At 49.3% G+C, this 26906-nt stretch overlaps 1 protein-coding gene across 4 annotated transcripts in view; it reads right to left on the minus strand.

The window, feature by feature from the left end:
- Positions 1-17897, minus strand: part of Kbtbd12 (kelch repeat and BTB domain containing 12) — a 31678-nt gene extending 13781 nt beyond the window's left edge. Inside the window, exons 1-5 of one of the 4 annotated variants that reach the window (XM_058586228.1) lie at positions 17681-17890; positions 13787-13911; positions 8168-9318; positions 5602-5872; positions 4744-4894 (exon numbers count right to left, since the gene is read on the minus strand). In XM_058586228.1, the coding sequence (XP_058442211.1) occupies positions 4744-4894; positions 5602-5872; positions 8168-9237 (1492 nt within the window). In that variant the 5' untranslated portion in view covers positions 9238-9318; positions 13787-13911; positions 17681-17890. Of the gene's footprint in view, positions 1-1606; positions 4256-4743; positions 4895-5601; positions 5873-8167; positions 9319-13786; positions 13912-17680 lie in introns of those variants that run through there. The other 3 variants (XM_058586229.1, XM_058586227.1, XM_046466920.2) reach the window with 3 other exon arrangements.
- Between the last annotated feature and the right edge of the window lie 9009 nt (positions 17898-26906).

A 26906-nucleotide genomic window follows, 5' to 3' on the forward strand; every position in this document is an offset into this window, starting at 1 on the left:
AGCAGGCTGGGACACTTGTTAGCTCTCTGCCTGCCATTTGGGTCAGAGCTTTCTGGGGGTCACGGTGGCCGTCCTCCTGGGCCCCAGGACAGCCACCTGCAGCAGCCAGGAGCTGCACAGACCACGGCTCTTCGTTTCCCCTTCGTGGGGACAGTGTCTGATGCCAGGACCAGGACCCCGGCAGGTGTCCCATCAGCCCAGGGTTAGGCCGCTCCAGGACTGTCCACCCGTCTGGGGACGTGGTGACTACAGGGTGGCTCTCATGCCACCTCTCACCCCCTGGCCTCTGGACCTTCCCTGTTGGGTCCCTGTGGATTTTCATTTTTGCTTGAAGAACATTCTTGAAGCTTCTTGGGTGGGGACCTCCTCGGGTGGTGATGCTCTTGGTCTGTCTGAGACGTCTCTATTGCTCTCGCAGGACCGTCTCACAGGCTGTGTCCTTGTCACCGTGGCACACCAAGCGGACGGCCCTGCTGTCTCCTGTGTCCCACACTCTGTGGCGGGCGAGGCCACCTGTCAGTGTGTCGATCCTTTTCCTCCAGCTGCGTTAAGGCCCTGTCCCTCTGGGGTCCCTCAGTCAGGTCCCTGTGCCCTCGGCTCTCGATGGCCAGCCAGGCTGGCACCGTGTTGGCACGAGGCTCCGTCCGTCTTTCCCTAGTTCCAGGACCCCCCCCCCACTGTCCCTCAGACACTGTCCCTGGCCCTGTGGGTCCGCCGTGGCTGTGACACAACACACGAGGCTTGGAGCTTCGGGAAGAGGAAGCCCCCTCTGGGGAACTCGTGCTGGGTGACATCACAGGTGGCAGGGGCACAGGAGGGGTCACACGGAGAGGAGGGAGCAGAGGGCAGGGCGGGGCAGCACCGGGCTCCTTCCCCTCTTCCCCTCCCTGTCCTGGCCGGGGCTGCTGTCCCAGAGCCACACCCGGCCCTTCCTGTTGGAGGCACGACCTCTCTTCAGGGGCACGGGCTGCCTTCAAACACGGGGCCTCCTGCGTCGGCCTCCGCGTCACTAGGAGGACAGCCGGGTCCCCTGCTGTGGCTGGCTCACTCCTGCGGGACGTCACTGCCCCTGCAGAGAGCAGAGTCCCCGTGACCTGATGACCTCCCACTGTCCCACCTCTGAAGGCCCGGCCACCTCCTGATACTGTCACCTCGGGATCAAGCCTTCAGCACCTGAACCCCTGGGGGACGAAGTCCCCAAGCAGAGCAGCCTCTTCCCTCTACGGGACTTGACTGAACGTCACCCATCTTCTCCTCTGTCCCCCACGTCCCCAACTTCTCTTCCATTCAGAGAGAGGTGGCAGGGAAGGGAGGCGGTGTGTGCGCAATGTGTGTGAGTGTTCGTGAGTGTGTGAGTGTGCACAGTGTATGATCGTCGTCACTCTGTGTTGTACCCTGCACAATTTCTTCAAGACTCTCTCCTGATTTGCTAGTGTTCTCCTTACCCACTGGCTTTCCATCACTATGCTCCCTTCACACTGTGGGTCCAGCTGGCTCGTCCCACACACTTTTTTCAGTACCAAGGACTGAACCCAGGACACTTAACCCCTGAGCCCCGTCCCCAGCCCTTTTTACATTTTATTTAGAGACAGGGTCTTGCTGAGTGGCTGAGGCTGGCCTCCACCTTGCGATCCTCCGGCCTCAGCCTCCAGAGCTGCTGGGGTGACAGGCTGCGCCACTCCATCCAGCGTCCCAAATACTACTGACCACTCGGTGTGGTTTTCTGTTTCTTCGTGCCACTTGGCCATCTTTTATTTCTTTAAAAGGAATACAGCTATTTGACACCACTTGTCGGATGGCTCCAATACGCGTGGCCTCCTGGTTCTCTGTTTCTATCAAACGTTATTCCACGGGCTATTGCTCAAGGTGCTTGTCCCTTTAGCTGCGGGATGTTTTCTGTTCCTTGGGAAGTTACCTGTGGGGACTTTTTGAGGTCTGGGATAAAGACACATGGCTCCAGAAGGAAGGGAACTGATTTCCTGTTATAGGCACCCAGGGCACCAGCAGCGTGCGCCACCCTACAGATGGAAAGGGCTGCTGTGGGGGGCTCGGGTGTGTGAGGCTCAGTGGAGCCCCACTCGTGGCCGCGTGGATGGTCATCGCTTTTCAGGGACGTGCGAGTCTTGCACCTCAGTAATCCTGTGTCAAGTCAAGTTTCCCTGCTGCTCTCAGACATGGGAGACATAGGGCAAGCTGACTTGTCACACACCCTGACACAGGGACACGGCTCTTCAGAGTGGACCCCAGGGACACCAGCCAGATGTCCCACCTGCCAACCAGGTGTCCCACCTGCAGAAGTTCTGGTGCTCTGGGAGACACTGCAGTTTAGACTTGCAGGGTTTTTTGTTGTTAACATTTATTTTTAGTTGGAGTTGGACACAGTACCTTTCTCTTTTTAGGTTTATTTTCCTCTGGTGCTGAGGATCTGACCCAGGGCCTCCCACGTGCTAGACAAGCGCTCTGCCACTGAGCCCCAGCCCAGCCCTAGACTTGAGGTCTGACAGACGCTCTGGTGTCTTGCAGTCCCTCAGTGAGATGGCATTTTTATCAATTAATTAATTTTGGAGGGTACCAAGGATTGAACCCAGGATCTTAACCATGGAACCCCAACCTTTTAATATTACATTTAGAGACAGGGTCTCACTGAGTTGCTCAGGGCCTTGCTAAGTGTCTGAGGCTGGCCTCCACCTTGCGATCCTCCTGCCTCAGCCTCCTGAACTGCTGGGACGACAGACGTGCGCCACCCCACCCAACTTCTGATTGATTTCTAGATCTGAAACGGTTCTTTTTGACAATGTGTCTCCTTCCAAATCCTCTTCCAGGGGAGAGAATGGTGGCATTTTTACTTTGTAGCTGGAAGTCTCTTGGTCTCGCTTATCTTTTTGCTAGCTAAATGCTTACTGGCACCATAGATTTCAGAAGCTTAAAAAGTGCTTCATGGAACATTGTTAGATATTCTCCGATGGAGGCTCGGCCTGGATATCTACCAGCCACACAGAGGAGAGTGAATACTTGGTCCATTTTTATGACCATTAAAGGAAACTGTTTATGCAAAGAATTCAACAAAGTGCCTACGGCATAAAGTCGCCCACAGCAGCAGTTATGAGGCCGCGTGCTTGGGCTGCAGGGATCGTTCATCCGTTATTAACCTTAATAACTCCCAGGCAGACAGACATTCCAGTTTGGGGTGGGGAGAGCACTAGCGATTGAACTCAGGGGCCCTTGACCACGGAGCCCTGTCCCCAGCCCCATTCTGTGTTTGATTGAGAGACAGGGTCTTGCTGACTTCCTCAGGGCCTGGCTAAGTGGCTGAGGCTGGCCTCCAACTTACGATCCTCCTGCCTCAGCCTCCAGAGCCGCTGGGATGACAGGTGTGTGTGACTGTGCCCAGCTGAGTTTCTTAATTCCTTACTCACAGCCTGTCACCTGGCTCCCTGTACCTACACTCGTGCTCTCGACTCCGGGTCCCTGAGGGCTCATCTGCTTCCTCTGCTCTTGCTTCTTTGTCTGAACCAGCTCCGAGCCCCATTCCTCCAGGACTCGGGGTCAGCTGCTCCCGGCCCTGAGCTGGGTCCCTGTCTCTCAGCTCAGGTGCCATCTCCTCTGGGCCTGTGACGTGGCACGTAGTCCTGACAAAGCACAGGATGTCTACCCAGAGGAAAAGCTTCACTCGAGTGAGCCCTGTCACCGAGGCCGTCACAAGTGACACTGCACCGCGCCTTGTCCTTAAATAAAACCCTTATTAACACTCGGCCACGAGTCCTGCTTCCCTCCAGGACCGGCAGACAAGGACGACGTCACCCCTGAGCTGAAGACGTCTCACTTCTGCTCACAGGCGTGCTGTTCCCTCCTGTCTCCTCCTGTCACCGCGGCGACCCGTCCCCTTCCCCAGGTGTGTGCCCTTTGTCCCTCACTGCAGATGGGACCCAAGAACGAAGGGCACAGTCCCCCTGCACCAGCGCAGCCGGCGTCCTTCCTGTCTCCCACGCGCAGGGAGGAGGGAGGTGACGGGGTGACCTTAGGGAGCAGGAAGGCGCTCAGGGCGCAGAACTCAACAAACGAGGGGGGAGGAGGGAAGAACGGGCCTCAGGAGAACGTGCTGGAACTGGGCTCACCCCGTCTGTGGCCCTCGGGTCTCTTACCTGTCCCCGCGGGTCTGAGATGGGCTGATGTGTGCGAGACCAGGCGTGTTCAGGACATGAGAAAAAAGGCCGTGCCTGGAGGGGCCCACCTGCAACCCCAGCAGCTCCGGAGGCTGAGGCAGGAGGATCGCAAGTTGGAGGCCAGCCTCAGCAAGTCAGTGAGGCCCTCTCTCCTTTTTTTCTTTTACTTTTTTGAGTTTTCAATGGACTTTTATCTTATTTACGAGGTGCTGAGGGCTGAACCCAGTGCTTCCCATGTACCAGGCAAGGGCTCCACCACTGAGCCCCAGCCCCGGCCACGGGACCCTGCATCTTAATAAAAAAATATACAAAGGGGCTGGGGAGATGGCTCAGTGGGGTAGTGCCCTGAGTTCAACCCCGTGGCCCCCAGAATATATGATTCAGAGGAAATTATTTGGTGACATCTCTACAAATCTGGTGGATCTGGTGAAGTGACGGCCACTTGGTCTTCCTGACTGAGATGAAGTTTGGTGACTCACAGATACATTTGGAAGGGGACAGACAAGGGAGAATATTTCATGTTGACTGAGCCAAAGTGCCAGGAGAATAAAGATGGCCGCGCTGTCGGCCAGGAGCTTACCCAGCACATAGATCTCCCCGTTGAGGACGGCCGCGCTGAAGCGGTACTTGGCGTACTGCATGGGCGCCCGCTCCCGCCATCGATCCTGGCCGGGGTCGTACTGCAGGAGCTTGTTGCTCAACCGATCAGGCTCCTCGTCGGGGCGATCCATCTGCGTGAAACACGAGGCCAGAGAGCAAGACCAGTCAGCGGTCTCCACCAGGAACAGCAGCCGGGGGACAGAGCGTCTGTGGTCCCTCACAGAGCCCAGGCCTGGGCCTCCGGGTGGCAGGACATTGTCAATGTTACAGGAACCCCCCCTTCTGTGGTCTCGGGGCTGAGGGGCTGGATCCAAACCAAGCAAACTGTGTTTTGTTTTTTTTTATTTTATATTTTGGGGACTGGGGACTGAACCCAGGGGCCCTGCACCCCTGAGCCCCATCCCAGGCCTATTTGTATTCTATTTAGAGACAGGGTCTCGCTGAGTTGTTAGCACCTCACGAAAGTGGCTGAGGCTGGCCTCCACCTTGCGATCCTCCTGCCTCAGCCTCCTGAGCCCCTGGGACTCCAGTCCTGCACCCCTGCACCCGTCTTAGAGAGCATCTTATCAAATGTAGGTGTGACACTCTTAGTGTCCAGTGACTACGGCGTCTTCAACAGAGCCAGGCCCAGAGAAGCCATGCCAGTTAGTTATCCAAGAGATTTTCCTACATGACTCCCATGTTCACATAGGAACCCACGACCAGGGACACCCCACAGCAGGCCCAGCCACAGGAGTGGGAAGCCACATCCCGTGTAGGTGACATGGCAGGATGCTCGCTGCTGTCACGGGGAGCTAAGGAGGACTAATGAATAACTACAACCAAAGAACGTTCTCACCTGCGGGGTCCAGCCCCCCATCACATAGAGCTGCTCCTTCACGGTCACCACGGCGTGGCAGGCCAGCTGCAGCGGGAGGGGGGACACTCTCTTCCAGGTGTCGCGCTCGACGGAGTACCTGTCCACACAGTTGGTGACGAGGTACTGGTTTTTGACTTTCATCTGTCCTCCTACGACATAGAGGTCCTTGTGGACGCTGCCCAGAGCATAGAGCTCCCGGAATTCGGTGGAGGACAGCTTCTCCCAACACTGGTTCCCTCCGTCATGGTACCTGGAAATCAGCAGAAAGGGAGCCGAGGATCAGCGTCCACTCGAAAACAGAAGGCCCAAGGGACATACTCAAGTCTGGCTCTCCCAACTGGAGGGGAAAGAAGATCAACACGAGACAGCTGTATACGCACCAGCTCTGGAGGCTGAGGCAGGAGGATTGCAAGGTGGAGGCCAGCCTCAGCCACTTAGGCCCTCAGCAACTCAGGGAGACCCTGTCTCTAAATAAAACATCAAAAAGGGCTGGGGACGGGGCTCAGGGGTTAAGCCTGTCTTGGGTTCAATTTCTAAGAAAAAATTACATGAAAAAATCATGGTTTTCAGGCAGAGAATCTGAAAATATCCAACTCAGGATTTCTAACAGGCTGTCTGATGCAGGACACAGAGAATTTAAGGACTGTAGTTCTAACAGGCTTCAAACTGGGTCAAAGGACGGCGTAAAAGCTCATCTGAGGACGTGGGCCGGGCGCTGGGCAGACAGTCTAGCCCACTAGGTACGGTGACTTCTTGTATGAATTGTCAGATTGATCTAAGAAGAGTCTCAGGGGACAGGGGCTTGGGGTCTCTCGGGGCCTTCTAGAGAGCTGACATCTGTCAGTCACCGAGCATGAGCGCTTACGACCGCCCCTTGTCCCACTCAAGGTGACGTCTCATTTTCCCAGTCGTGATCTGAGAAGGACAAAGTACTTAGGGCAGCAGTGGATAAAATATGTGAAATCCAAAGTCTCAGAAGACCTAGGAAGGTACCCGGAATCAAAACCCCACACACGCACCACCCAGGACAACCCGGAACCGAGAAGCCAGGTTCCCTCCGTGAACAAGAAGAACTAGAGAAGTGTGTTCTGTACCGAGGGCAGATTTTCAGCGACACCTGGCAGTCAGGCCTGGAAGCTTCTCTGAGGAGCTGTTTCCGGGCGACTCCCACATTTCCCATCAAGAACACTCTGCCTGGGGCTGGACAGGCCACTTGGAGGTGTGTGCCTGGCTTGTCACCAGGGACTGCAGGGACGATCAAACCCCTGTCGCTCTGGGCAGGAAACCAAAGTCCCGAGCATCCCAGGGTGACACCTTCACCACTGTGTGGGTGTTTGGAACAGGAAGGAGACCCGGGTCTCCGTAGGGCTCCTTGATGAAGCCCAACGGGGCGAATACCCACGTAGAGCTGAAAGGTGGCTGTGGTTTTTTGAGACACTGTGAGAAAACAGGCTCAGAACAGAATGGATCCTATGAAGGTTGCACAGCACTTGTTTGTTGAGTGACTTACTGATCACATTTTTGTTTCAACGTTGAGAACTGGAAACGAGGAGAAAAAAATGCCCAGCTACAAATACAAAACTTTTTTCTTTTTTTTTTTTGGGGGGGGGGGAGGGTACCAGGGATTGAACTCAGGAGGAACCTTTGACCCCTGAGCCCCATCCCCAGCATTTTATTCAGAGACAGGGTCTCGCCGAGTTGCTCAGGGCCTCGCTGTTGCTGAGGCTGGCCTCCAACTTGCAATCCTCCTGCCTCAGCCTCCCAAGCCACTGGGATGACAGGCGTGGGCCACTATGTCCTGCCAGAAGCCATTCTTAAAGCCACATGGTTTCATGAGTATTAGGGATTTAGAAAAGATGCAGAAATTAAGGACAGAGAGCGAAAGCTTTCTGGTTAGGAAAATACTTAGTACTCTGAGTAATTTTTTAAAAAGTTCAGAGAAGTCTGTGATATAAACTTTTCTTATTGTTTAAAGTTCTATCAAGGTCCACAAAAAAATTCATTATAATGCACAATATGGATAAATCATGAAAGCTAAGTGAAAAATATAATTGAATTGTAACATAAATACAGGTGACTTAGATTCAATCATGTTTTTCGGAATTAAAGGAAGAGAAAATAGATTTATAATGTGGATGACTTCTAATGAATGTTATATATATGCTACATTCAGAGTTATGGCCTTATACACAGGTACACATAAAACTGGGTTCTGCATACTAATCTTATACATATATTTTTTGGTACCAGGGATTGAACTTAGGGGCCCTCAACCACTGAGCCCCATCCCCAACCCTAGTTTCTATTTTATTCAGAGTCAGGGTCTCACTGAATTGCTCAGGGCCTTACTAAGTTGCTGAGGCTGGCCTCCACCTTGCGATCCTCCTGCCTCAGCCTCCCAAGCCGCTAGGATTACAGGCGTGGGCCACTGCACCGTGCCTTTTATACTAATGTTTGTGGAGACTTTCAGGGTCACCCGACAGGCTCCATGGGACTATAGAAGTGACCACTCTTGGCCGTACTCCCTTCTACTGTTGCTACAAACCTGTAGATTTCCACGTTCTTACTCCTTTGTCTCGAGAGCCTGGAGGGTGTGGCCTCCCCAGCCACGATCAGGGTGTTGTCTGCCAGGACCACGCCAGCGCACACGGTCCCCAAACCCTCCCCGTATTTGGGAGACGAGATGAAGTAGGTCTTCCTGGCCACGGGGTCGTAACAGAAACTCGCGTCCCCGTAGTTCCTGTGTCGCGAGCGGATCCCCGAGGCGTTGTTGCCGATGCAGAGCAGGAGGCTGGTGGTCTCCATGCCGTAGCGCAGGTGCGGGGCGCGCTGGCGGGGCGAGCGGAGGGCCTTGAAGGCGCCCTGGAGGAGGTCGATGCAGCCGGCGTCGCTGAGGAGCAGGGTGTTCCTGCGCAGGGCCTCCCTCAGGAAGGCCGGGGCCACGAGCTCCAGGCGCACCTGCTGCAGGAGCTGGGCCAGGTGCGGGGCGCGCGCCCCCTGGTCCCGGCCGACCCAGCGCAGGACCAGGTCCAGGATGCCCTCCTCCCGGGTCACGTTGAGCTCGTCCGACTGCACCAGGGCCAGGAGGTGGTGCAGGTCGACCTCCAGGATCTCCTCGTGGAGGCTGACCTCGGCGAAGTGCTGGTGCAGGAACCTCCTGGAGCGATCGTGCAGGTCCTCGGCGCCCATCAGCTTGGCGAAGTGGTAGATGCCCACGCAGTTGGCGGCGTCCATGTGCTCCGCCATGTACCGCTGGCAGACGTCGAACAGGTCCTCCACCTGCAGGAAGCGGGCCACCGTGGCCACGGCCTGCACGTTGGCGGGGCTGAGGTCCAGGGTGGCGCTGTACATGTAGCCCAGCACCGCGGCCACGCCCTGGGCCGGGACGTCGTGCAGGGCCACCTCCCCCTGCGCGCACTCGAGCAGCCCGCAGGAGAACATGGCCTTGAAGTAGGGGCTGAAGGCGGCCAGGACCACGCGGTGGCAGGGGAAGCGCTCCTCTTCCGCCACCAGCACCACGTCCACCATCTCTGCCGAGTCGCGCATGCTCTTCAGCCTGCTCAGCAAGGTCAGGCTGTGCCGCTGTCTGTCCTTGTCCTCGGTCGTGTGCTCCATGACACTCTCCCAGGTTCTAAGGGTCCTTTGACTTCGGCTTTAATTCCTGAGGAGCTAGGGATTCCTGAATTCCAGGGATTCCTGACGGGAAGGAAGGAGATGGTTTTTGTCTTATAAGGTTCTGCATAGTCGATGGAATATTACTGAGCCATGAAGAAGGATGGAATGATGGCATTTGCAGGTAAATGGATGGAACCAGAGACGATCATGCTAAGTAAATAAGCCAGTTCCCAAAACTAAATGATGAGTGTCCTCTGAGATATGCAGATGCTCACACACAAGGGGGTGAAGGGAGAATAGCAGTTCATGGACAAGACACAGGGGAGGGAAGGGAAGGCAGGGAACAGGAATGGGAGACGCAGAGGAGTGAATGGGCATCACTTTTCCAACTCACCACGTCTCTCCACAGCATCCTTTCCTAGCGGTGGACTGGAGGACTAAGCTAAGCGCCTCTCTCCCCACCCCCACCCTCATATAACTCCATCACACCTTGGGCCTCAGGTAAATTTTAGATAGTGTTTCAGAGACAAGTACGATTTAGGTAAGAACTGACACTCTGGTGTTGGGCGTCATTTAAAATCTCATACAGGAACACACGACCAGGGACACCCCACAGCAGGTCCAACCACGGGAGTGGGATCCCAATTAGAATAAATTAGACTCCACGTATGAACAATATGTTAAAACACACTCTACCGGCTGGGTGTGGTCATGCACATCTGTCATCCCAGTGACTCAGGAGGCTGAGGCAGGAGGATCCTTAGTTCGAGGCCAGCCTCAGCAACTTAGCAAGACCCTGAGCAACTCAGGGAGACCCTGTCTCTACATAAAATGCAAAAATAGGGCTGGGGATGGGGCTCAGGGGTTAAGTGTCCCTGAGTTCAATCTCAGGTACTAAAAACAAAAAACAAACAAAAAAGCCCCAAATCACTCTACTGTCCTGTATATCTAAAGAGGACAAATTAAAAAGTTAACATTAAAAAGCTCTCTGGGGGCTGGGGATGTGGCTCAGTGGTAGCACGCTGGCCTGGCATGCGAGAGGCACTGCGGTCAATCCTCAGCACCACGTAGAAACAAAATAAAGATCTGTGTCCACCGAAAATTTAAAAATAAATATTTTTTAAAAAGTTCTCTGTAGTTGAAATATGCAGCATTAGTGTTCCTGAGTATCTATGAGCAAATATTCTCTGCAAACAGAGCAGCTCAAGACAAGCACTTGTGCATCTGAGAGTCTGCTGGGTGTGTGAGGGCCCATCAGGAACGGCCACCCCATGAGCCTCCTTGGAAGCAGGGGAGATGGTTCTAGGCAATTCCACTTTTAGTTCCCAAATCCGGCTGACCTGCAGGCGGAGGGTGCAGGGCCCTCCGTTAATACGCCTTCTGAGTCCTTCCTCCAAAAATTCACCACTAATGAAAGGGTCATCGAGTCATGCCAAGGGCCTGGGGGGCACACTCTGGAAGTGGAATGATTGGGGGGGTAAGGCCACTAAAATTCTGCTCGAACTTGGATACGGGACAAATAATTCCACACTGTGGGTAAGATCAAGATTGCTTCTACTGGGTTTTAGAAAGGCAGGTAAATGTCTGCTCATCTGCAAATGCATGGTCTTTGAAACTCCCTGAATTCAGAGGCTGGAGAGGAGCTCTGCGGTCTGTCTTCCCCCCTTGCTCAACTTCTCTTTGTTCCCTCTCCACAGTGGGGAGACCGGAATCCCTTCCCACTTGAAAAAGCACCCGTCTAATTAGCAGTCTCTTTGAATTGGTGCTGTCATCCTCACCTTCCCTGGGGCAACGGAATGGGGCTTCCGGGAAGGTAATTAGCTGCTTGGATCTAAGGAAGGACGCCCCAGAGTTAGGAACTTGGAGTCCAGGCGGATCTCCAGTCTCTGTCCTTTACTATTCTTCCTTGGCTGTCGAAGGTGCACGCAGCAGGAGTAAATGTGGCTGGGAGAAGTCAGTCCTGGGATTTAAGGAAGGAGAGGTGACACACACCTGCAATGCCAGCAAGCTCAGGAGGCTGAGGCAGGAGGATCGCCAGTTGGAGGCCAGCCTCAGCAACTGTGAGGCCCTAACGACTCAGGGAGACCCTGTCTCTAAACAAAATCCAAAATAGGGCTGAGGATACAGTGACCCTGAGTTCAATTCCCCAGAAACTCCCCCCACCAAAAAATAAAGAGCAGTGACCATTTCAATAACAAGAACACAAGACTGACCAGCTCTAAAGGGTCGACACTTTCTAAGTTTCTGTAACTCCATAAAGGATTAGGACTCTCATGAGAAATGTCAGGTTTTTTTTTTTTGGTACCAGGGATTGAACCCGGAATTCTTAACCCCTGAGCCCCATCCCCAGCCCTATTTTGCATTTTATTTACAGACAGGGTCTCCCTGAGTTGTTTAGGGCCTTGCTGTTGCTGAGGCTGCCTTTGAACTCGCGATCCTCCTGCCTCAGCCTCCCAAGCCGCTGGAACGACAGGAATGCACCCCTAGGCCTGGATAGCAAGACTCCTCATTGTAAAGAACAGCAAGCCCAACTCAAACCAGTCAACACTACAGCTCCAAACTAAAAATACAGCTTCAAGGGCTCTATTTCCAACTCTATTGTGGCTCAGTGGTCAAGTGCCCCTGAGTTCAATCCCCTGTTATGCCCCCATCCCATAAAGAGAGTCCCTTCTGGTATACCATTTGCAGAAATACTGAGCGAAGGTTGCCTGAGGTCACTGTAGTGACATACAGTATCCCCGCTGTGACAGACTTATGTTTTGTGAGAACCATAGAAACCTCTTATCTTTGTTTCTCTGTGATAAAAAAGCAACGGTAACCTGAAGTCCCTCCTCCAAGTGCCCTCGCCTGGGAACCGGCTGCCACCCTTTGACCCAGTTCTCTGCACACTTGACCACTTCCTCTAGCACAAAGGTCTGAAAACGGGGGCCAGACGGTAAGGATCTTAGTCTTTGTGGGCCACCACCATTGACTCCGACTTAATAAAATGCAAATGAAGGCTCTTGGCCAGGATCAATCAGATCTGGGGGGGGGAAGCTGAACCCCACTTCCATCCGTCTTCATCTTCTGTTTTCAGGCACCAGCGGTGTTATTCTTTGGGTTTTTAAAAGTCATTTAAAATGATGACATCTTTTTTTTCTCCCCCTCGGCTCCCGCACTACACAATGACAAGTGGCAGGCTGCCACCGCTGCTTGGATGTTATAAATACAGCCATTCTCCAGACTGTGAGTAAGACAGGCCCCTGTCCGGGTGACTCATCTCCAATTCTCCTCTGAAACCCAGCTGAGGAGCTTTTGGGGCGGCTCGGTGGTGCTGTTAAAAGATCATCTGGTTGTCCCCAGATTCCCCAAATATAAGTCAATTTCTCGAAGAAATCCTGCCCTGGGAGGGAGCATGTTGCTTTCAAACACTGGCTTCAACAGACATCAACCACAAAGCCGAAATAACTGTTGCAACACGCTGAAGAAATTGTTATGGATGAACTTTTTCACTGGGCATCTGTTTATTAAGTATCTGAATCTCCCAACTGTTTCTCTCTCTCTCTCTCTTTTTTTTTTAAACCAGGGATTGAACCCAGAGGCCATGACCTACTGAGCCCCATCCCCAGCCCTTTTTATATTTTATTTAGAGACAGGGTCTCGCTGAATTGCTTAGGGCCTCGCTAAGTGGTTGAGGCTGGCCTCCAACTTGACATCCTCCTGCCTCAGCCTCCTGAGCCACTGGGATGACAGGCATGTGCCACTGTGCCCCATCCAACTGCCTTTTATAAAAAGCTTCCTGAAAGCTACTCTAATTGCTATGGATTTACAGATCAAATGAATTTACAGACAGAAATCCTGAGGAATGTCTGGGGAGTTAAATCAGTCACCATTAAGACCTCAAAAACATCTCAGCCTGTTTCTTGGATATCTACATAAGGTACATGGACCATATCACCATGACAGATGGGAGACTCGACATGAAAAAGTTCTGGGTATGAACTCCAAATGAGCTGCTTGTTTGCTGTAAATAAAAAAGAATTTTTTAAAAGCCTTTCTAAACCTTCTTCCTTCATCTGTACAATGGGGGTGTTCAGATTAGTCTTGGCATCCAAGCACCCAACAAAGGGACATTCCTAGCCATTAGAATGAGGGAGATTCGTGTGGCTCATGTTCAGGCACGTGAATTTGGGCTGGGGCTACTGAGGTCTGGGTTTGAGACCCTGCTCATGCCACTTAGAGTATTGTATTTCTTATAGTTGTTCTCACCTGGAATTTCTTTTGAGGATTCTATAGGAAAGCTTGGAGAGCCAGGTACGGTGGTGCATGGCTGTCATCCCAGAGGCTTGGGAGGCTGAGGCAGGAGGATCATAAGTTGGAGGCCAGCCTCAGCAACTTAGCAAGGCCCTCAGCAACTCAGGGAGACCCTGACTCTAAATAAAATACAAAATAGGGCTGGGGATGGGGGCTCAGTGGCTGAAGGCCCCTGGGTTCAATCCACGGTACCCAAAAAAAGAAAAAAAAAAAAAAAAGAAATAGTTTGGAGAATTGAATAAGGTCAGGCACGTACCATACGTCATTTGCTCAGTAGGGCTGGGGCCGTAGCTGAGAGGTAGGGCACTCTCCTAGCACGTGTGAGGCACTGGGTTCGATCCTCAGCACCACATAAATATAAGATATTGTGTCCACCTATAACTAAAAAAATACATATTAAAAAAGTTTGCTTGGTAAAACCTGCACAAACACTTTTCAAATCATAAGAATATTTGGGCACACGTACCAAGCACTGCGGATAAAGACACAGCGCCTGCACAGAGAGCTGACAGCGACTTTTTCCCCATAATGAGGGCAGACGAGCGCATTTTCCTTTATCAGCAAAAGAAAATTGTAGAAATGTTCCCAGGGATATCAATGGGAAGTCATTCTCTGTTCCAATTTATAGAGGACTGAGCTGGTGCATTCACAACAATAGTATCCATAATAATGGAGGAAAAATGAGTAGCAGAGATAAATACAAACCACAGAATAAAGCGTGATTGCTTCGCCAGTCCAAAAATGCAGTTACACCCAGGGCCATTCTATTGCGTTCTGACAAACGGGCCGCTGTAAATTTTAATGTGGGGCAAAAAAATGGCAATTTCCTTATACCACAAATGTTTTGCTTTCATAGTGTCTGATTTTATCATCTTTGCATTATCTTTACAGTTGCTACTTTTTTTTTTTCCTAAACACATGGCCAAGCCCTCTTTTTCCATGAAAATCCCTCCATGTTTGGCTGAAGATAAAACTAGTTTAAATTCATAGCAGCAAGAATGTGCGGATAACCTAACTATCCATTAACGGGACAGACTACAGTATTTCCATCAAAAGAATTCTGCACAATAGGAAAAAAACAGACGAGATCAACGGGTGGCACGCGGGGATCTCATCCACATGGGGGTCTGACGCAGACTGGACAAGACATTTTGTGTACATGAACGAGTTTGACACAGAACAGGATAACAGTCAATTTTGACAAAATAAACTATTGGTGAAGGCGGTAAAGGGTCGGCGGGAGCTTTTTGTATTATTCTTGGGACTTTTCTGCAAGTTTGGAATCATATCAAAATTAAAAAGTCAAAAAAGTTGTGTTTTAAGAATTCATATAGCGAGAGTGGAATGTGAATGAAGAATAATAATTATTATTTTTCCCCCTTTGGGACCAGGGATTGAACCCAGAGATGCTTAACCACTAAGCCACCTCCTCAGCACTCTCCATTTTTATAAAATATTTTTTAGTTGTCAATGGACCTTTATTTATTAATGTGTGGTGCCGAGAATCGAACCAAGGGCTTCACATGTTAGGCAAGTGTTCTACCACTGAGCCACAACCCAAGCACCCCCAGGCCTTTTTTTAAATTTTTATTTAGAGACAGCATCTCATTGAGTTGCTTCGGGTCTCACTAAGTTGCTGAGGCTGGCCTCCAACTTGTGATCCTCCTGCCTCAGCCTCCTGATCTTCTGGGATCATAGGTGTGCACCATCGTGCCCGGCTTGATGAGGCCCTAAGCAACTCAGCGAGACCCTGTCTCTAAATAAAATACAAAAAAGGGTTTGGGATGTGGCTCAGTGGTTGAGTGCCTCTGGGTTCAATCCCCAGTACCAAAAGAGAAAGAAAGAAAAATCATGTTATGTGCATATGATAAATAGGATACAGAAAACTTCACCTTTATGCATAGAGAACCAACCAAATATAAATTAATAGGAAAACAAAAGGAATTAACAGATAAACAACAACAACAAAAAAGAGTATAGGGAGAAGAATGGGAGAGGGGAGGAAGGACAGGAGGGAAAGGGGGGATTCTAAACTGAAATCAGATTCCATGTATGTATGAGTTTGTTGGAATGAACCCAACTACTATGTATAACATAAAGCTCTAATAAAAAAAAAATCCTATGGAAAGGAAAATTAAGAAACTTGGAGTTTTCTATTTTAAATATATACCACGGTGTTAGTGCTTTTAATAAACAGATGAAGCACTGCTATCTTTTAGAATTATGCACAGGAAGGATTAAAAACCTGTCCACACTCACCTGCCTCCAAATGATAGTATTTTTATTTTAAAAATGTTACAAAAAATAATTTATTGGTGCACGGCCTCCCTCACCTTTTAATGAGAAGCTCGTGGAGGGTAGAGGACTATGTCTTGATCACTTTCTTATCCTTAACGGCTCTGTGATGATACCTAGCCATTAAGAGTTACTCAGTATGTTTCGTTCAATCAAATTAATGCTATGTTGAGCATCAATCAGGTTGCAGGTTTATGATGACCTGTTGCAAAGGCCTAAGTGTGTGTCAGCAAACCACTATCATGAAGATTTCTCTCTACATGTAAAAGTCCTGCTTGCTGGGTGCGGTGGCACACACCTATAATCCCAGTAGCCCAGGAGGCTGAGGCAGGAGGATTGCAAGTTGGAGGCCAGCCTCAGCCACTTAGTGAAGCCTGGAGCAACTTAGCAAGAACCTGTCTAAAAATTAAAAAAAAAAAAAATTTAAAAAGTGGGCTGGAGATGTGACTCAGTGGCTAAGAGCCCCTGGGTTCAATCCCTGGTACCAAAAAAATAAAAATAAAAAATAAGTCATGCTTAGTGATCCAAGGTGCTATCCCCTTTGTCCAAGTCAAATAAATCATCCAGAATTATTAACTTGATTCCCTTGCCTGTAGCTTGATGCCTTATGACAGGTACATTATACTCCTACTCTCAAAATTAATTCTCCAAAATAAATTCATCGTCTGCTCTTTGAGATTTGGACCTCACTTTTAGGCAACAGCAAAGCCTGCATTGGCTTTTCCTGATTCTAGGGACCACAAACTGGCTGCTAACCAGCAGGTGCGCATGCGTATACACGTGTGTCTAAGTGAGTTGTCAACACACAAAGTTGAAGCATTCCAGCACCTACTGAAAAACAAAGATCATCCAACAATGATCCCTTCATTCCCAAGTGACAACAGTATGCAAGCACCCCAAAGCTAGCTGCTGCTCCGCAGATGGACTTGTCTATTCTCCAACTGCCCAGTTCCTAGCATCCCACCCTGAGTGTGTCCTAGGATCCTGCATTTCTGGCCCCTGGACCATTTTGATTATTTTATAGCCACTTGTTTGGGACCCCTCATTGACACCCTAAGTGCCCCATATCCTGTTTAGTTTCTGCCTTATCCGCTTGCACCCGATCCCACACTTGCAGGCCTTGGTAGAAAATGACTCTCGCACCACCCAAAATGTACTTTGGAGCCTCCCACTAAGGTAGAGGGTTACAAAATAATAATAATTAAAAAAAGACTTGATTCACTTAATAGCCATAATCCATCCCCCCACACGATGCACAGGGACGAGAAAGACAAATAGGACAAGTTTCCCTTTTTTCTTTGATGAGTTCACAGTGTTTTGCAATCTCGCAGCGCTTGCTACTTTGCAAAAGGGCTTTAATATGCATCATAGCTCATTAGTTCCCCTTAAGAATCATGCGGGGAAAATGCGGGGCAATTATTTTCCTGGCTTTAGAGTGAAGAGAGTTGCCCTGGGAGACATTCCACGTTGATTGAATTTAAACGAACCATTTTTTTTTTTCCCCAGCGCCAGGCACTCTTCTCGCTTCTAGAATGACTGCCAGGACAGGAGGACAGCAGGACAGGAGGACACAAGTCAGACCCCAGGACACGTCCCACCCCTAAGTGGGGGGCTGCAAAACTACCACCGTAGATTGAGAGACAGCTCCCCGACTGGGCAGCCATGACCTCCAGGAGGAAGCCCATGCCCAGCCGAGGCCTGATGCCAGGAGCTGGCCCCACGGCGACCCAAGGGCGGTGGCCTTCCAGCAGCGGGGACCCTGCCAAGTGCAAGGGCGCCCGGCTCCCGGCCCTGCTGGAGCGCACCCTGGGCTTGTCCACGGGGCCCGCATTTCCCAAGCTCTGCCCCTACTTACGGAGCTGCTGCCCTGGCAGGGGCCGCCCGTGGTGGCGCCGCGACCTGGCCTGGACGTCGCCGGACGCTCCGAGCTGGGAGTGCACCGGACGGGACGGTGTGAGGGGCCGCACTGCCCAATAAGGGCCTGTGTGGGCCCAGAGATATAAATAGACGGTACTGGAAGGCGGCGTGAGGGCCAGCGCCCCGCCGGGCTGGAGGGAGGGAGGGTGCTGGCCGCCACTCTAGGAAGACAGGTGTGGATGGGGCCGGAGGCCACGTGCTTCCGCTGCGCGGGACGCTCTGCGCTTGCGCAGTGCCTTCCCGCGAGGATGCCTCGCACCAATCCGGGCCGGCGGGCTGTTCTGCGCTTGCGCGGTGCCCTTCCCGCGCTGATTCCTCACACCCACAGTCCCGCGTGCTGTTCTGAGCTTGCGCAGGGCCTTCCCGCTGTGATTCTGCGCACCCGGGACCACGTGCTGCTCTGCGCTTGCGCAGTGCCTTCCCTCTTGGATTCCGCGCAACAATCCAGTCCCGCAGGCTGCTCTGCGCTCGCTCAGTGCCTTCTCCTGTAGATTCCTCACACCCAGTCCCAAGTGCTGCTCTGAGCTTGCGCAGTACCTTCCCGCTCTGATTCTGCGCACCCAGGACCACGTGCTGCTCTGCACTTGTGCAGTGCCTTCCCGCTCTGATTCTGCGCACCCAGACCTACGTGCTACTCTGCGCTTGCGCAGTGCCTTCCCGCTCTGATTCCGCACAATCATCCAGTCCCGCAGGCTGCTCTGCGCTTGCTCAGAGCCTTCTCGCGTGGATTCCTCCCACCCAGGCCCACGGGCTGCTCTGCGCTTGCTCAGAGCCTTCTCGCGTGGATTCCTCCCACCCAGGCCCACGGGCTGCTCTGCGCTTGCGTAATGCCTCCCCCCAGTATTTCCTCTCACCAACCTAGTCTCGTGGGCCCTTCTGTGCTTCCGCAGTGCCTTCCCGCGCTGCTTCTTCGCACCCAGGCCCACGTGCTGCTCTTCGCTTGCGCAGATGCCTTCCCGCTCTGATTCCGCCTCAACAATCCAGTCCCATAGGCTGCTCTGCGCTTGCGCAGTGCCTTACCTTGCTGATTCCTCTCACCCAGTCGCACGGGCTGCTCTGCGCTTGCTCAGTGCCTTCCCTCGCTTCCTCGCGCCGACCCAGTCCCGTGGGCCAGTCTGCGCCTGCGCACCCCTCCACGCGCGCCCCTCACGGAGCACTCTGCGCCTGCGCACGGTCTTCCCGCGCTTTGGGGCGTGCCACGGTGGACTCCCGTTCAGGCCTGAGCTGGGTGAGGACACTTGTTTTAAAGAGCGTCTGGAATTGTGGCCTTTTAAGGTAACAGATCTTTTATTTGATCTTTTAAAGTTGCAAAACGACAAAAAAAGAAAATGATTGGTCGACCTTAGTGCGCATGGCCCAGGTTCGCGTTGCCAGATAAGACTTAAGAGCGCCAAGTTCCCGATGTGCCATCGATGTCTTCTTTAGCGTCCTGTGTCCCAAATAACAGTTTGCCATCGGATCCTTGGGAGTGTTCCCACCTAAAGACATTAAGTAGGAAAATTCCCCAGAGGTCCATCTGTTAAAGGCTAGATCCCAGGTGGGACTGTTCACAGGTGGTGGAACTCTAGGAGGTGAGGCTACTGGGGAAATCCTTAGAAGTGTGCCCCAGAAGGGGGAAAGTAGGGGGACTGCAGCATTGTCCCCCTGCTGTGATCACCCAGCATGCCCACCAGAGGCCCAAAGCATCTGGTTTACCCAGTCATGGCCTGGAAGCTCCCAGACTCTAGGCCAGAATAAACCTGTTGTCTTTCTAAGTTACTTATCTCAGGCGTTTCATCATAGGCGTGTGAAACGGACCAACCAAACAGCCATCGCCAGGATCCATTTCCAGAATTTCTTCACCACCCCCAATCAGAAGCTTAGTACTCCTTAGAAAAATAACTCTCCATCTCTCCCTCCTCACCCCACACCCAGGAACCTCGGTTCTACTTTCTGTGTATGAATTTAGCTATTCTAGGGGAACTTGGATAAACAGAAGCTCATTTATAATAGTTACCCTTTGCTGATTTATTCTTGAATTTAGCATGTCCTCAAGATTTGTCTGTTGTAGCCTATGTCAAGAATTTCTTTCCTTTGAAAGGCTAAATCATAGTCCACGGCACGTGTGTATCGCATTGGGGAAAAAAAAATGTATCTTGGTAAGTAGAATTTCCTTAAAACATTTTAGAAGTTGTTCACATCGATGAAAAACATTTTAGAGGGAATCCCAGCAGCTCCGGAGGCTGAGGCAGGAGGATCGCAAGGTGGAGGCCAGCCTCAGCCACTTAGTGAGGCCCTAAGATATTTATCAAGAGCCTTTCTCTAAGTAAAAAAGCATTTAAAAAGGGCTGGGGATGGGGCTCTGTGGTGAAGCATCCCCTGTTTGGATTCCAGGATGGTTTTATTCTCCTCAGTAAGGAAATCCTCAAATCCTGGGTGGATAAATATTCGGCTCCTATTTCAGGCAGGATCCAGGTAGTTTCTGATCCTATATGCAGTGATCTTATGTGATCTAACGGCGTAGGTTCAGGTAGCTTGGCCTCATCTCTCTTAACTGACATAAGAAGCCGGCAGGAAATGAATTCTCTTTTTCGTAACTGGCTGGACAGGAGCGTTGCAAGACTCTTGAGGTGTGACTCCCGGGTGTCTCTGACCCAGGTCCCTTCTCTGTACCTGGCTCCACCTTTCCCTTCAAGAATTGCCGTTGCCTCCAGCCAGGGGAAAGAGCTCTTCCCTTCCAAAGGTGTGACTTCTGCTCATGTATCCTTGGGCTGAACTGAAGTCACATTGCCACATGGAGCTGCAGGGCTGTGACTTGGGAAATGCAGTTTAATCCTCTGTGGCCAATACCTATATATATCTATATCTCATGAACTCATGAATGTTCGTTTTCATGAAGTCTTACACCTCTTCTTTGTAACCTTCTGGTTTAGGTTTTTTTTTTTTTGGGGGGAGGGGTACCAGGGATTGAACCCAGGGGCCCTCAACCCCTGAGCCCCGTCCCCAGCCCCTTTTTATATTTTATTTAGAGACAGGGTCTCGCTGAGTTGCTTAGGGCCTTACCAAGTGGCTGAGGCTGGCCTCCACCTTGTGATCCTCCTGCCTCAGCCTCCTGAACCACCAGGATGACAGGTGTGGGCCACTGTGCCCAGCCAATCCTCCCTCTCTTCTGAATTCAAATATGAAAACCTTTTATTAGTCTTAAAAAACTATTCCAAAAGTGTTTCTTCTTTTGCTTCTCTTCCCTGACAATTTATTCTCATCTTTCCTCTTCAACGTCAAGTTTAAAATGTGTGACCTGGGCTGGAGGGTGGTCATTTCCTTACTACTCCTGACCTTTCTGCGTCTGTGCTTACCACTGTGCTAAAATCACTCTTGGGGGGTGGTCACAAGTGGCCCAGTTAAAACCAATGGCCTTTTCTTAGGCTCAGGAAACTTGGTTACTACCTTCTTCTTGGGACTGTAATATTCTCTCTCCCCGGACCATGATTTCATGTCATATAGCTTTAGCCTGGGTGATGGAAGAGGTTTATTTTGTCCTCAAAGAAAATGAGACCTGAAAAAAAAAATCTGGGGATGAAACACAAATCTTTAAACTTTTTTTTTTTTAAACGGCAAGATAAATAGTGTAACTGCTAAAAAAAAAAAAATCCATCTCATTCACAGGTATATACAGTTGAAAGGGTACCCCAGATCTCCCAAGCTCCCAGGTCCCCGTCTCCAGAGGGGTTACCATCCGTTTCTTACATTTCCTCTACAAATAGTGTGTGAAGTTGGTCCTTAGAGGTCACAAAGATCCTTTGTAGGGGACCCAAGATGTCAAGACGGGAGATCAACCAGAATGAAGTTTGCAGGCCTGAGGTCAGGTGTTGGAACAGAGGCCCCATGAGCAAAGAGACATTTTGAACGCAGAAATAAGGCAACACACAGATTGAGATATGAGAGACACAAGAGGGTAAAAAGTCAAAGACAACCGGATCTTCAACCAGGACAACTGAGAAAGCTAAAGGGATCAGTGATATAAATGGAGTCACCCACTGGAGGAGACTATGCAGCCCTTCTTGAATATTGAGACACTTTGTGGGAGTTAAAAGTGATTTCCGATGCGGGGAGAGGGGGTCAGAGGTTTGTGATTTACTAGGTGACTTTGAGCACAACTCTGGGGCGTTACCACCTTCAACAAAGTTTTATTGAGCACCTATTACCTGCCAGGCACTGTTCCAAGTCCTCATGATACAGCAAAAATATAAAAAAAAAAAATCCGACCTTCTGGAACTTGGTGGGAGAGGTTCCCCACAAGGAAGATTGGAATACATTTTCAAGCAGTGATAAGGGCTCTGAAGAAAAATAAAACAGGTGAAGGGGATAGAAAGAGACAGGATAGGGTGATATCACACTAAAAAAAGCCATTTTTAGAAAATTCCTCTCTGGGAGCTGAGCGGGGTGGCCCATAGCATGTCATCCCAGCGGCTCGGGAGGCTGAGGCAGGAGGATCGCAAGGTGGAGGCCAGCCTCAGCCACTTAGCAAGACCCTGAGCAACTCAGGTAGACCCTGTCTCTCTATAAAATAGGGGTGGGAATGAGGCTCAGGGGTCAAGCGTCCCTTGGTTCGATCCCTGGTACCCAGAAAAAGAAAGAAAAAAAATTTCTTGCTGGGGGGATGTGACCTGAAGAATATGAAGGCGTTTCAAGGGCGTGCCCCTGGACTATCTCTAAGGCCACTTGCACCCTGTGGCCTGGGACTCTTTTGGTGAAGAAATCCCCAGGTAACTGCAGGATGAGGATCTGGGGCACAGGTGTGAGGTCCAGGAGATTTGTAGATCCGTAGAATGGATGAGCTGCCGTCAGCCTGGGGCCCTGAGTGACTGTCTGGGTGACATGATAGAGGCCCTGAAATCAGAGAGGAAAGCAAGTTCAAGAGAGAAGCTCAGAGGAACCGGAAAACAGCCAACAGAGGGATTTTGAAAGCTGCAGGAAGACGTGGTCCAGGAGAGAAGGAGGGAGAGAAAAATACACCTTCTGTAGCCTGAAAAGAGCAGAAAGAGAGACTTCACGGTTGCAGAGACCCAGCAAGCAGCAAGTGGTCATGAAGGTCACACTACCAGATGACAGAGAGGTCAGGGACTGCAACAGTGAACCAGGATTAACTACATAGTCACTTTGAAGGTCCCCCATGCCATCTCGGTGGCAAGGTAGGAAGCAGAGAGAGCTCTTTACTGGGAGCTAAAATGGAAACAGCATAGAGTTATATAATTAAGAAGCCTGAACCTCCTTTTAAAATTTTTTATTTTTTAATTTTGGGTACCAGGGATTGAACTCAGGGGCGCTGGACCCCTGAGCCCCATCCCCAGCTGTATTTCGGATTTTATTTAGAGACAGGGTCTCCCTGAGTTGCTTAGCGCCACGGTTTTGATGAGGCCGGCCTCCCACTTGAGATCCTCCTGCCTCAGCCTCCTGATGACAGGCGTGTGCGGCCTCAGCCTCTTTTACCTACTTAGGTTTGTTTCATCCGCACAAGATAAACCCCTGCCATAAAACATGTCACACATGGGTAACATCCAGCCGCGTTGAAGTAGGAAGGGACCCAAGGGCAGGAGCATTCTGGAGGCAGAAACACCAGCTGTCACTACAAGGGGCTGCAGAGAAGTGGACTTTGGCTGTAAGAAAGTGTGAAGTTGAAAATAAACGGGGGCTTGTGAAGACCCCTGTGGCTGATCCCAAGGGACACTGTGAAGCATTTCTCCCAGTCTGGAGCCTCTGTCTGGCCTCTGGAAGAACAGGAAGGGAGGAAGTCCCTCCGGTGTGTTGTGCAAATCAGCCACAGTTAGATTCGCAGCTCTGCAAATCCCCGGCTCCCAGACCCAATCAAGAAGGCGGCAAAGAACCCACAGGCCACCCGCTCAGGAAGGAGCCCCAGCTGCCCTCTGCTGTCCCCCAGGACCTGCTGAGCCACCGGCAGGTGCCAGGCAGTGTGAGGGGTCACGTGGGTGTGCGTTGGCCCACGGCCTCCTGCAGGGGCTCAGGTTTCCTCCCCAGGCAGCCAGGAGGTAGCTGGGGCTGGTGACACTGGGACAGCAAGTGACAGGGTGGCACCGTAGCCCCTGCTGGAGCTGGCCGAGGACAGCCGCCGCCATCTGCTGGGCCAACTGCCCATCAGCCTTATTTATGTTATAGATCACATACAATGTAAATATGTGCATACATTTACATATCATTATATGCCATGCATATGCAACAGAGATGCTTTTATGTTATATTGATATATTTTACAATATACACAACAGGAACATAGCTGTAGTTTTCTATATTAGTTAATATTATATGTTACTTTATAATATGTAAATATATGTGTATATGTTATGTTAATATATATTATCCTATAATATAAATATGCACATATATTTGCATATCATTATATGCCATGCATATTCAACAGAAATGCTTTTACGTTGTATTGATATATTTTACAATATATACAGCATGAACATATCTATAGTTTTATATATTAGTTAATATTATATGTTACTTTGTAATATGTAAATATATGTGTATATGTTATGTTGATATATATTATCCTATAATATAAATGTGTGCATACATTTACATATCGTTATATGCCATGCATATGCAACAGAAATGCATTTATGTTATATTAATATATTTAGCAATATATACAACATGAACATAGCTATAGTTTTATATATTAGTTAATATTATAATATATACTTTACAGTATATAGATACTATATATAAATACTACATATACTATATAATATGTAAATACTATATATAAAATATGTAAATAAATATACTTTATAATATATAAATATATGTGTGTATGTATGTTATATATGTTAATATATATTATCCTATATATAATATAACTAGTGGATAGGTTTGTTTATTATATCAACCTACTATAATATATAGCAAACATGTAAATATTTATATAGTAATATCATATACTATTTTGTGATATATGAATACATGCGTTCATTTATATATTATATGTATTTATATATTATATATAAGTTTACGTTATATATTATCTTACATTACATATTATATTATACTACATATTATATTACATATAATGTATAATATAAATCATATAATATATAAGTATACATTTACAAATTATTTTAATACTATGCATTAGTATGTGTTTATTTTATATGTTATATTAATATTGTATATGTTATCTTACAATAGAGTGTAAATATATGTGCACATTTAACATATAAATATTATATATTATGCATATATAATGTAAATATATGTGTACATCTATGCATTATATTAATATATACTATATTATATATAGTATATAAAAGGGTTTTTTGGGGGGCGGGGGGCGAGGGGCACAGTGGCCCACACCTGTCCTCCCAGCGGCTTGGGAGGCTGAGGCAGGAGGATCGCGAGTTCAAGGCCAACGTCAGATACTTAGCGAGGCCCTAAGCAAATGAGACCCTGTCTCAAAAATAAATAAAATAAGAAAGAAAATAAACAGGGCTGGGGACGGGGCTCAGTGGTTAAGCGCCCCTGGGTTCAGTCCCTGGTACAAAAAAAGAAATGTTTTGTTTTTCTTTCTATCTTTCTTTCATTTATTTGTTTTTTGGTTAATACAGTGGAACATCTTTCCTCAAGGTTTTTGCCATCTGAATTCTTTTGTAACATTTCTTGTTCGGCGCCTTTGATTTTCCTCTCATAGATTTGCTCTATAATGGGCCTTCCTTGGATGGGCTCCAGGACCCCAGTTGGGTACCAAAGTCCCCGGATGCCCCCAGCCCTTATGTAAACTGGTGAAGTATTGGGGCTGGGCTGGGGCTCCATGGCAGAGGCCCTGGGTTCCATCCTCAGCCCCACATAGAAATAAATAAATCATACATAAAAGACAAGATCCATTGACAACTAGAAAAATGTACATTTTTAAAAATGGTGAAGTCTTTGCCCAGAACTTACGCACATCCTTTGGTATACATCACCTCCAGATGACTTACAAGGCCTTGTCCAACGTAAACACTGTGTGAATAGTTGTCATGCTGTTTGGGGGACAATCACAGGTTGTATACGTTCAGTTCAGACACAATTCAAAAAATATTTTTGGTTGGATCTACAGATGTGGCAGGTCAACTGTGTCTGCTCTTATTTATTTCAGATTTGAGATCTAAACAATATGAAACAAACTTTTTTCCAGAGGTGCTTAACCCCTGAGCCCCATCCCCAGCCTCTTTTTATATTTTATTTAGAGACAGGGTCTCCCTGAGCTGCTGAGGGCCTCGCTAAGTGGCTGAGGCTGGCCTGCACCTTGCGATCCTCCTGCCTCAGCCTCCCGAACCCCTGGGAGGACAGGTGTGGGCCACTGTGCTGGACCGGAGTGTTTTGATATGACATCTTAACTTTTAACTTTTCTTAGAATTTAAATGGGTTTTTAAAAACCAATACATAAGAACATAATAATTGCACACATATAGGAGGCACCATATGATATTTTGACACGCATCTACGTTGTATAATATTTAAATCAGGGTAAATGTTTCATCTCGGCAAACACTTATCATCTCCCTCTCTCTCATAACAAATTTGCCTATTCTGTCCATCTGTGCTCTCTTTTTTTTATTTTTTCTATTATGCAGTTTTTTCCCCCGTCTTCGTTAACAGTATAGTTTAATGACTGTCACTTTATTTAATATTTTTCAACACATGCTAGGAAGTTTCTTGTCTTTCTCAAAAATTTCTTGGCTATCCTCATATGTCTTTTTTTTTTTTTTTCTATTTCAGTTTTAGAAACATTTCCTCTCACTTTCTAAGAAAAAATCATTTGGTAAATTCGTCTTGAATTACAAAATAACAACACCATCAACTTGAATTCTACCAATACCCTAAAACAGTCGGTGAGCAAACGATAATTTTGCAATAATGTACATTCCATCCATAATCCTCTCTCTCTCTCTCTCTCTCTCTCTCTCTCTCTCTCTCTCTCTCTCTCTCGTGCTGATGGTGGAACCCAGGGGTGCTTAATCAGGAGCCCCCATCCCCAGCCCTTTTTATATTTTATTTAGAGACAGGGTCTCGCTGAGTGGCTGAGGCTGGCCTCCAACTTGCAATCCTCCTGCCTCAGCCTCCAGACTCACTGGGATTAGAGGTGTGTGTGCCTGAGCCCAGTTCTTTCTGTTTTGTTTTTT

This window comes from Marmota monax, unplaced genomic scaffold, assembly GCF_021218885.2.
Source record: "Marmota monax isolate L192 unplaced genomic scaffold, Marmota_monax_Labrador192_F-V1.1 WCK01_AAM20220418_F8-fsc00249, whole genome shotgun sequence".
In the NCBI taxonomy this organism is placed as follows: Eukaryota; Metazoa; Chordata; class Mammalia; order Rodentia; family Sciuridae; genus Marmota; species Marmota monax.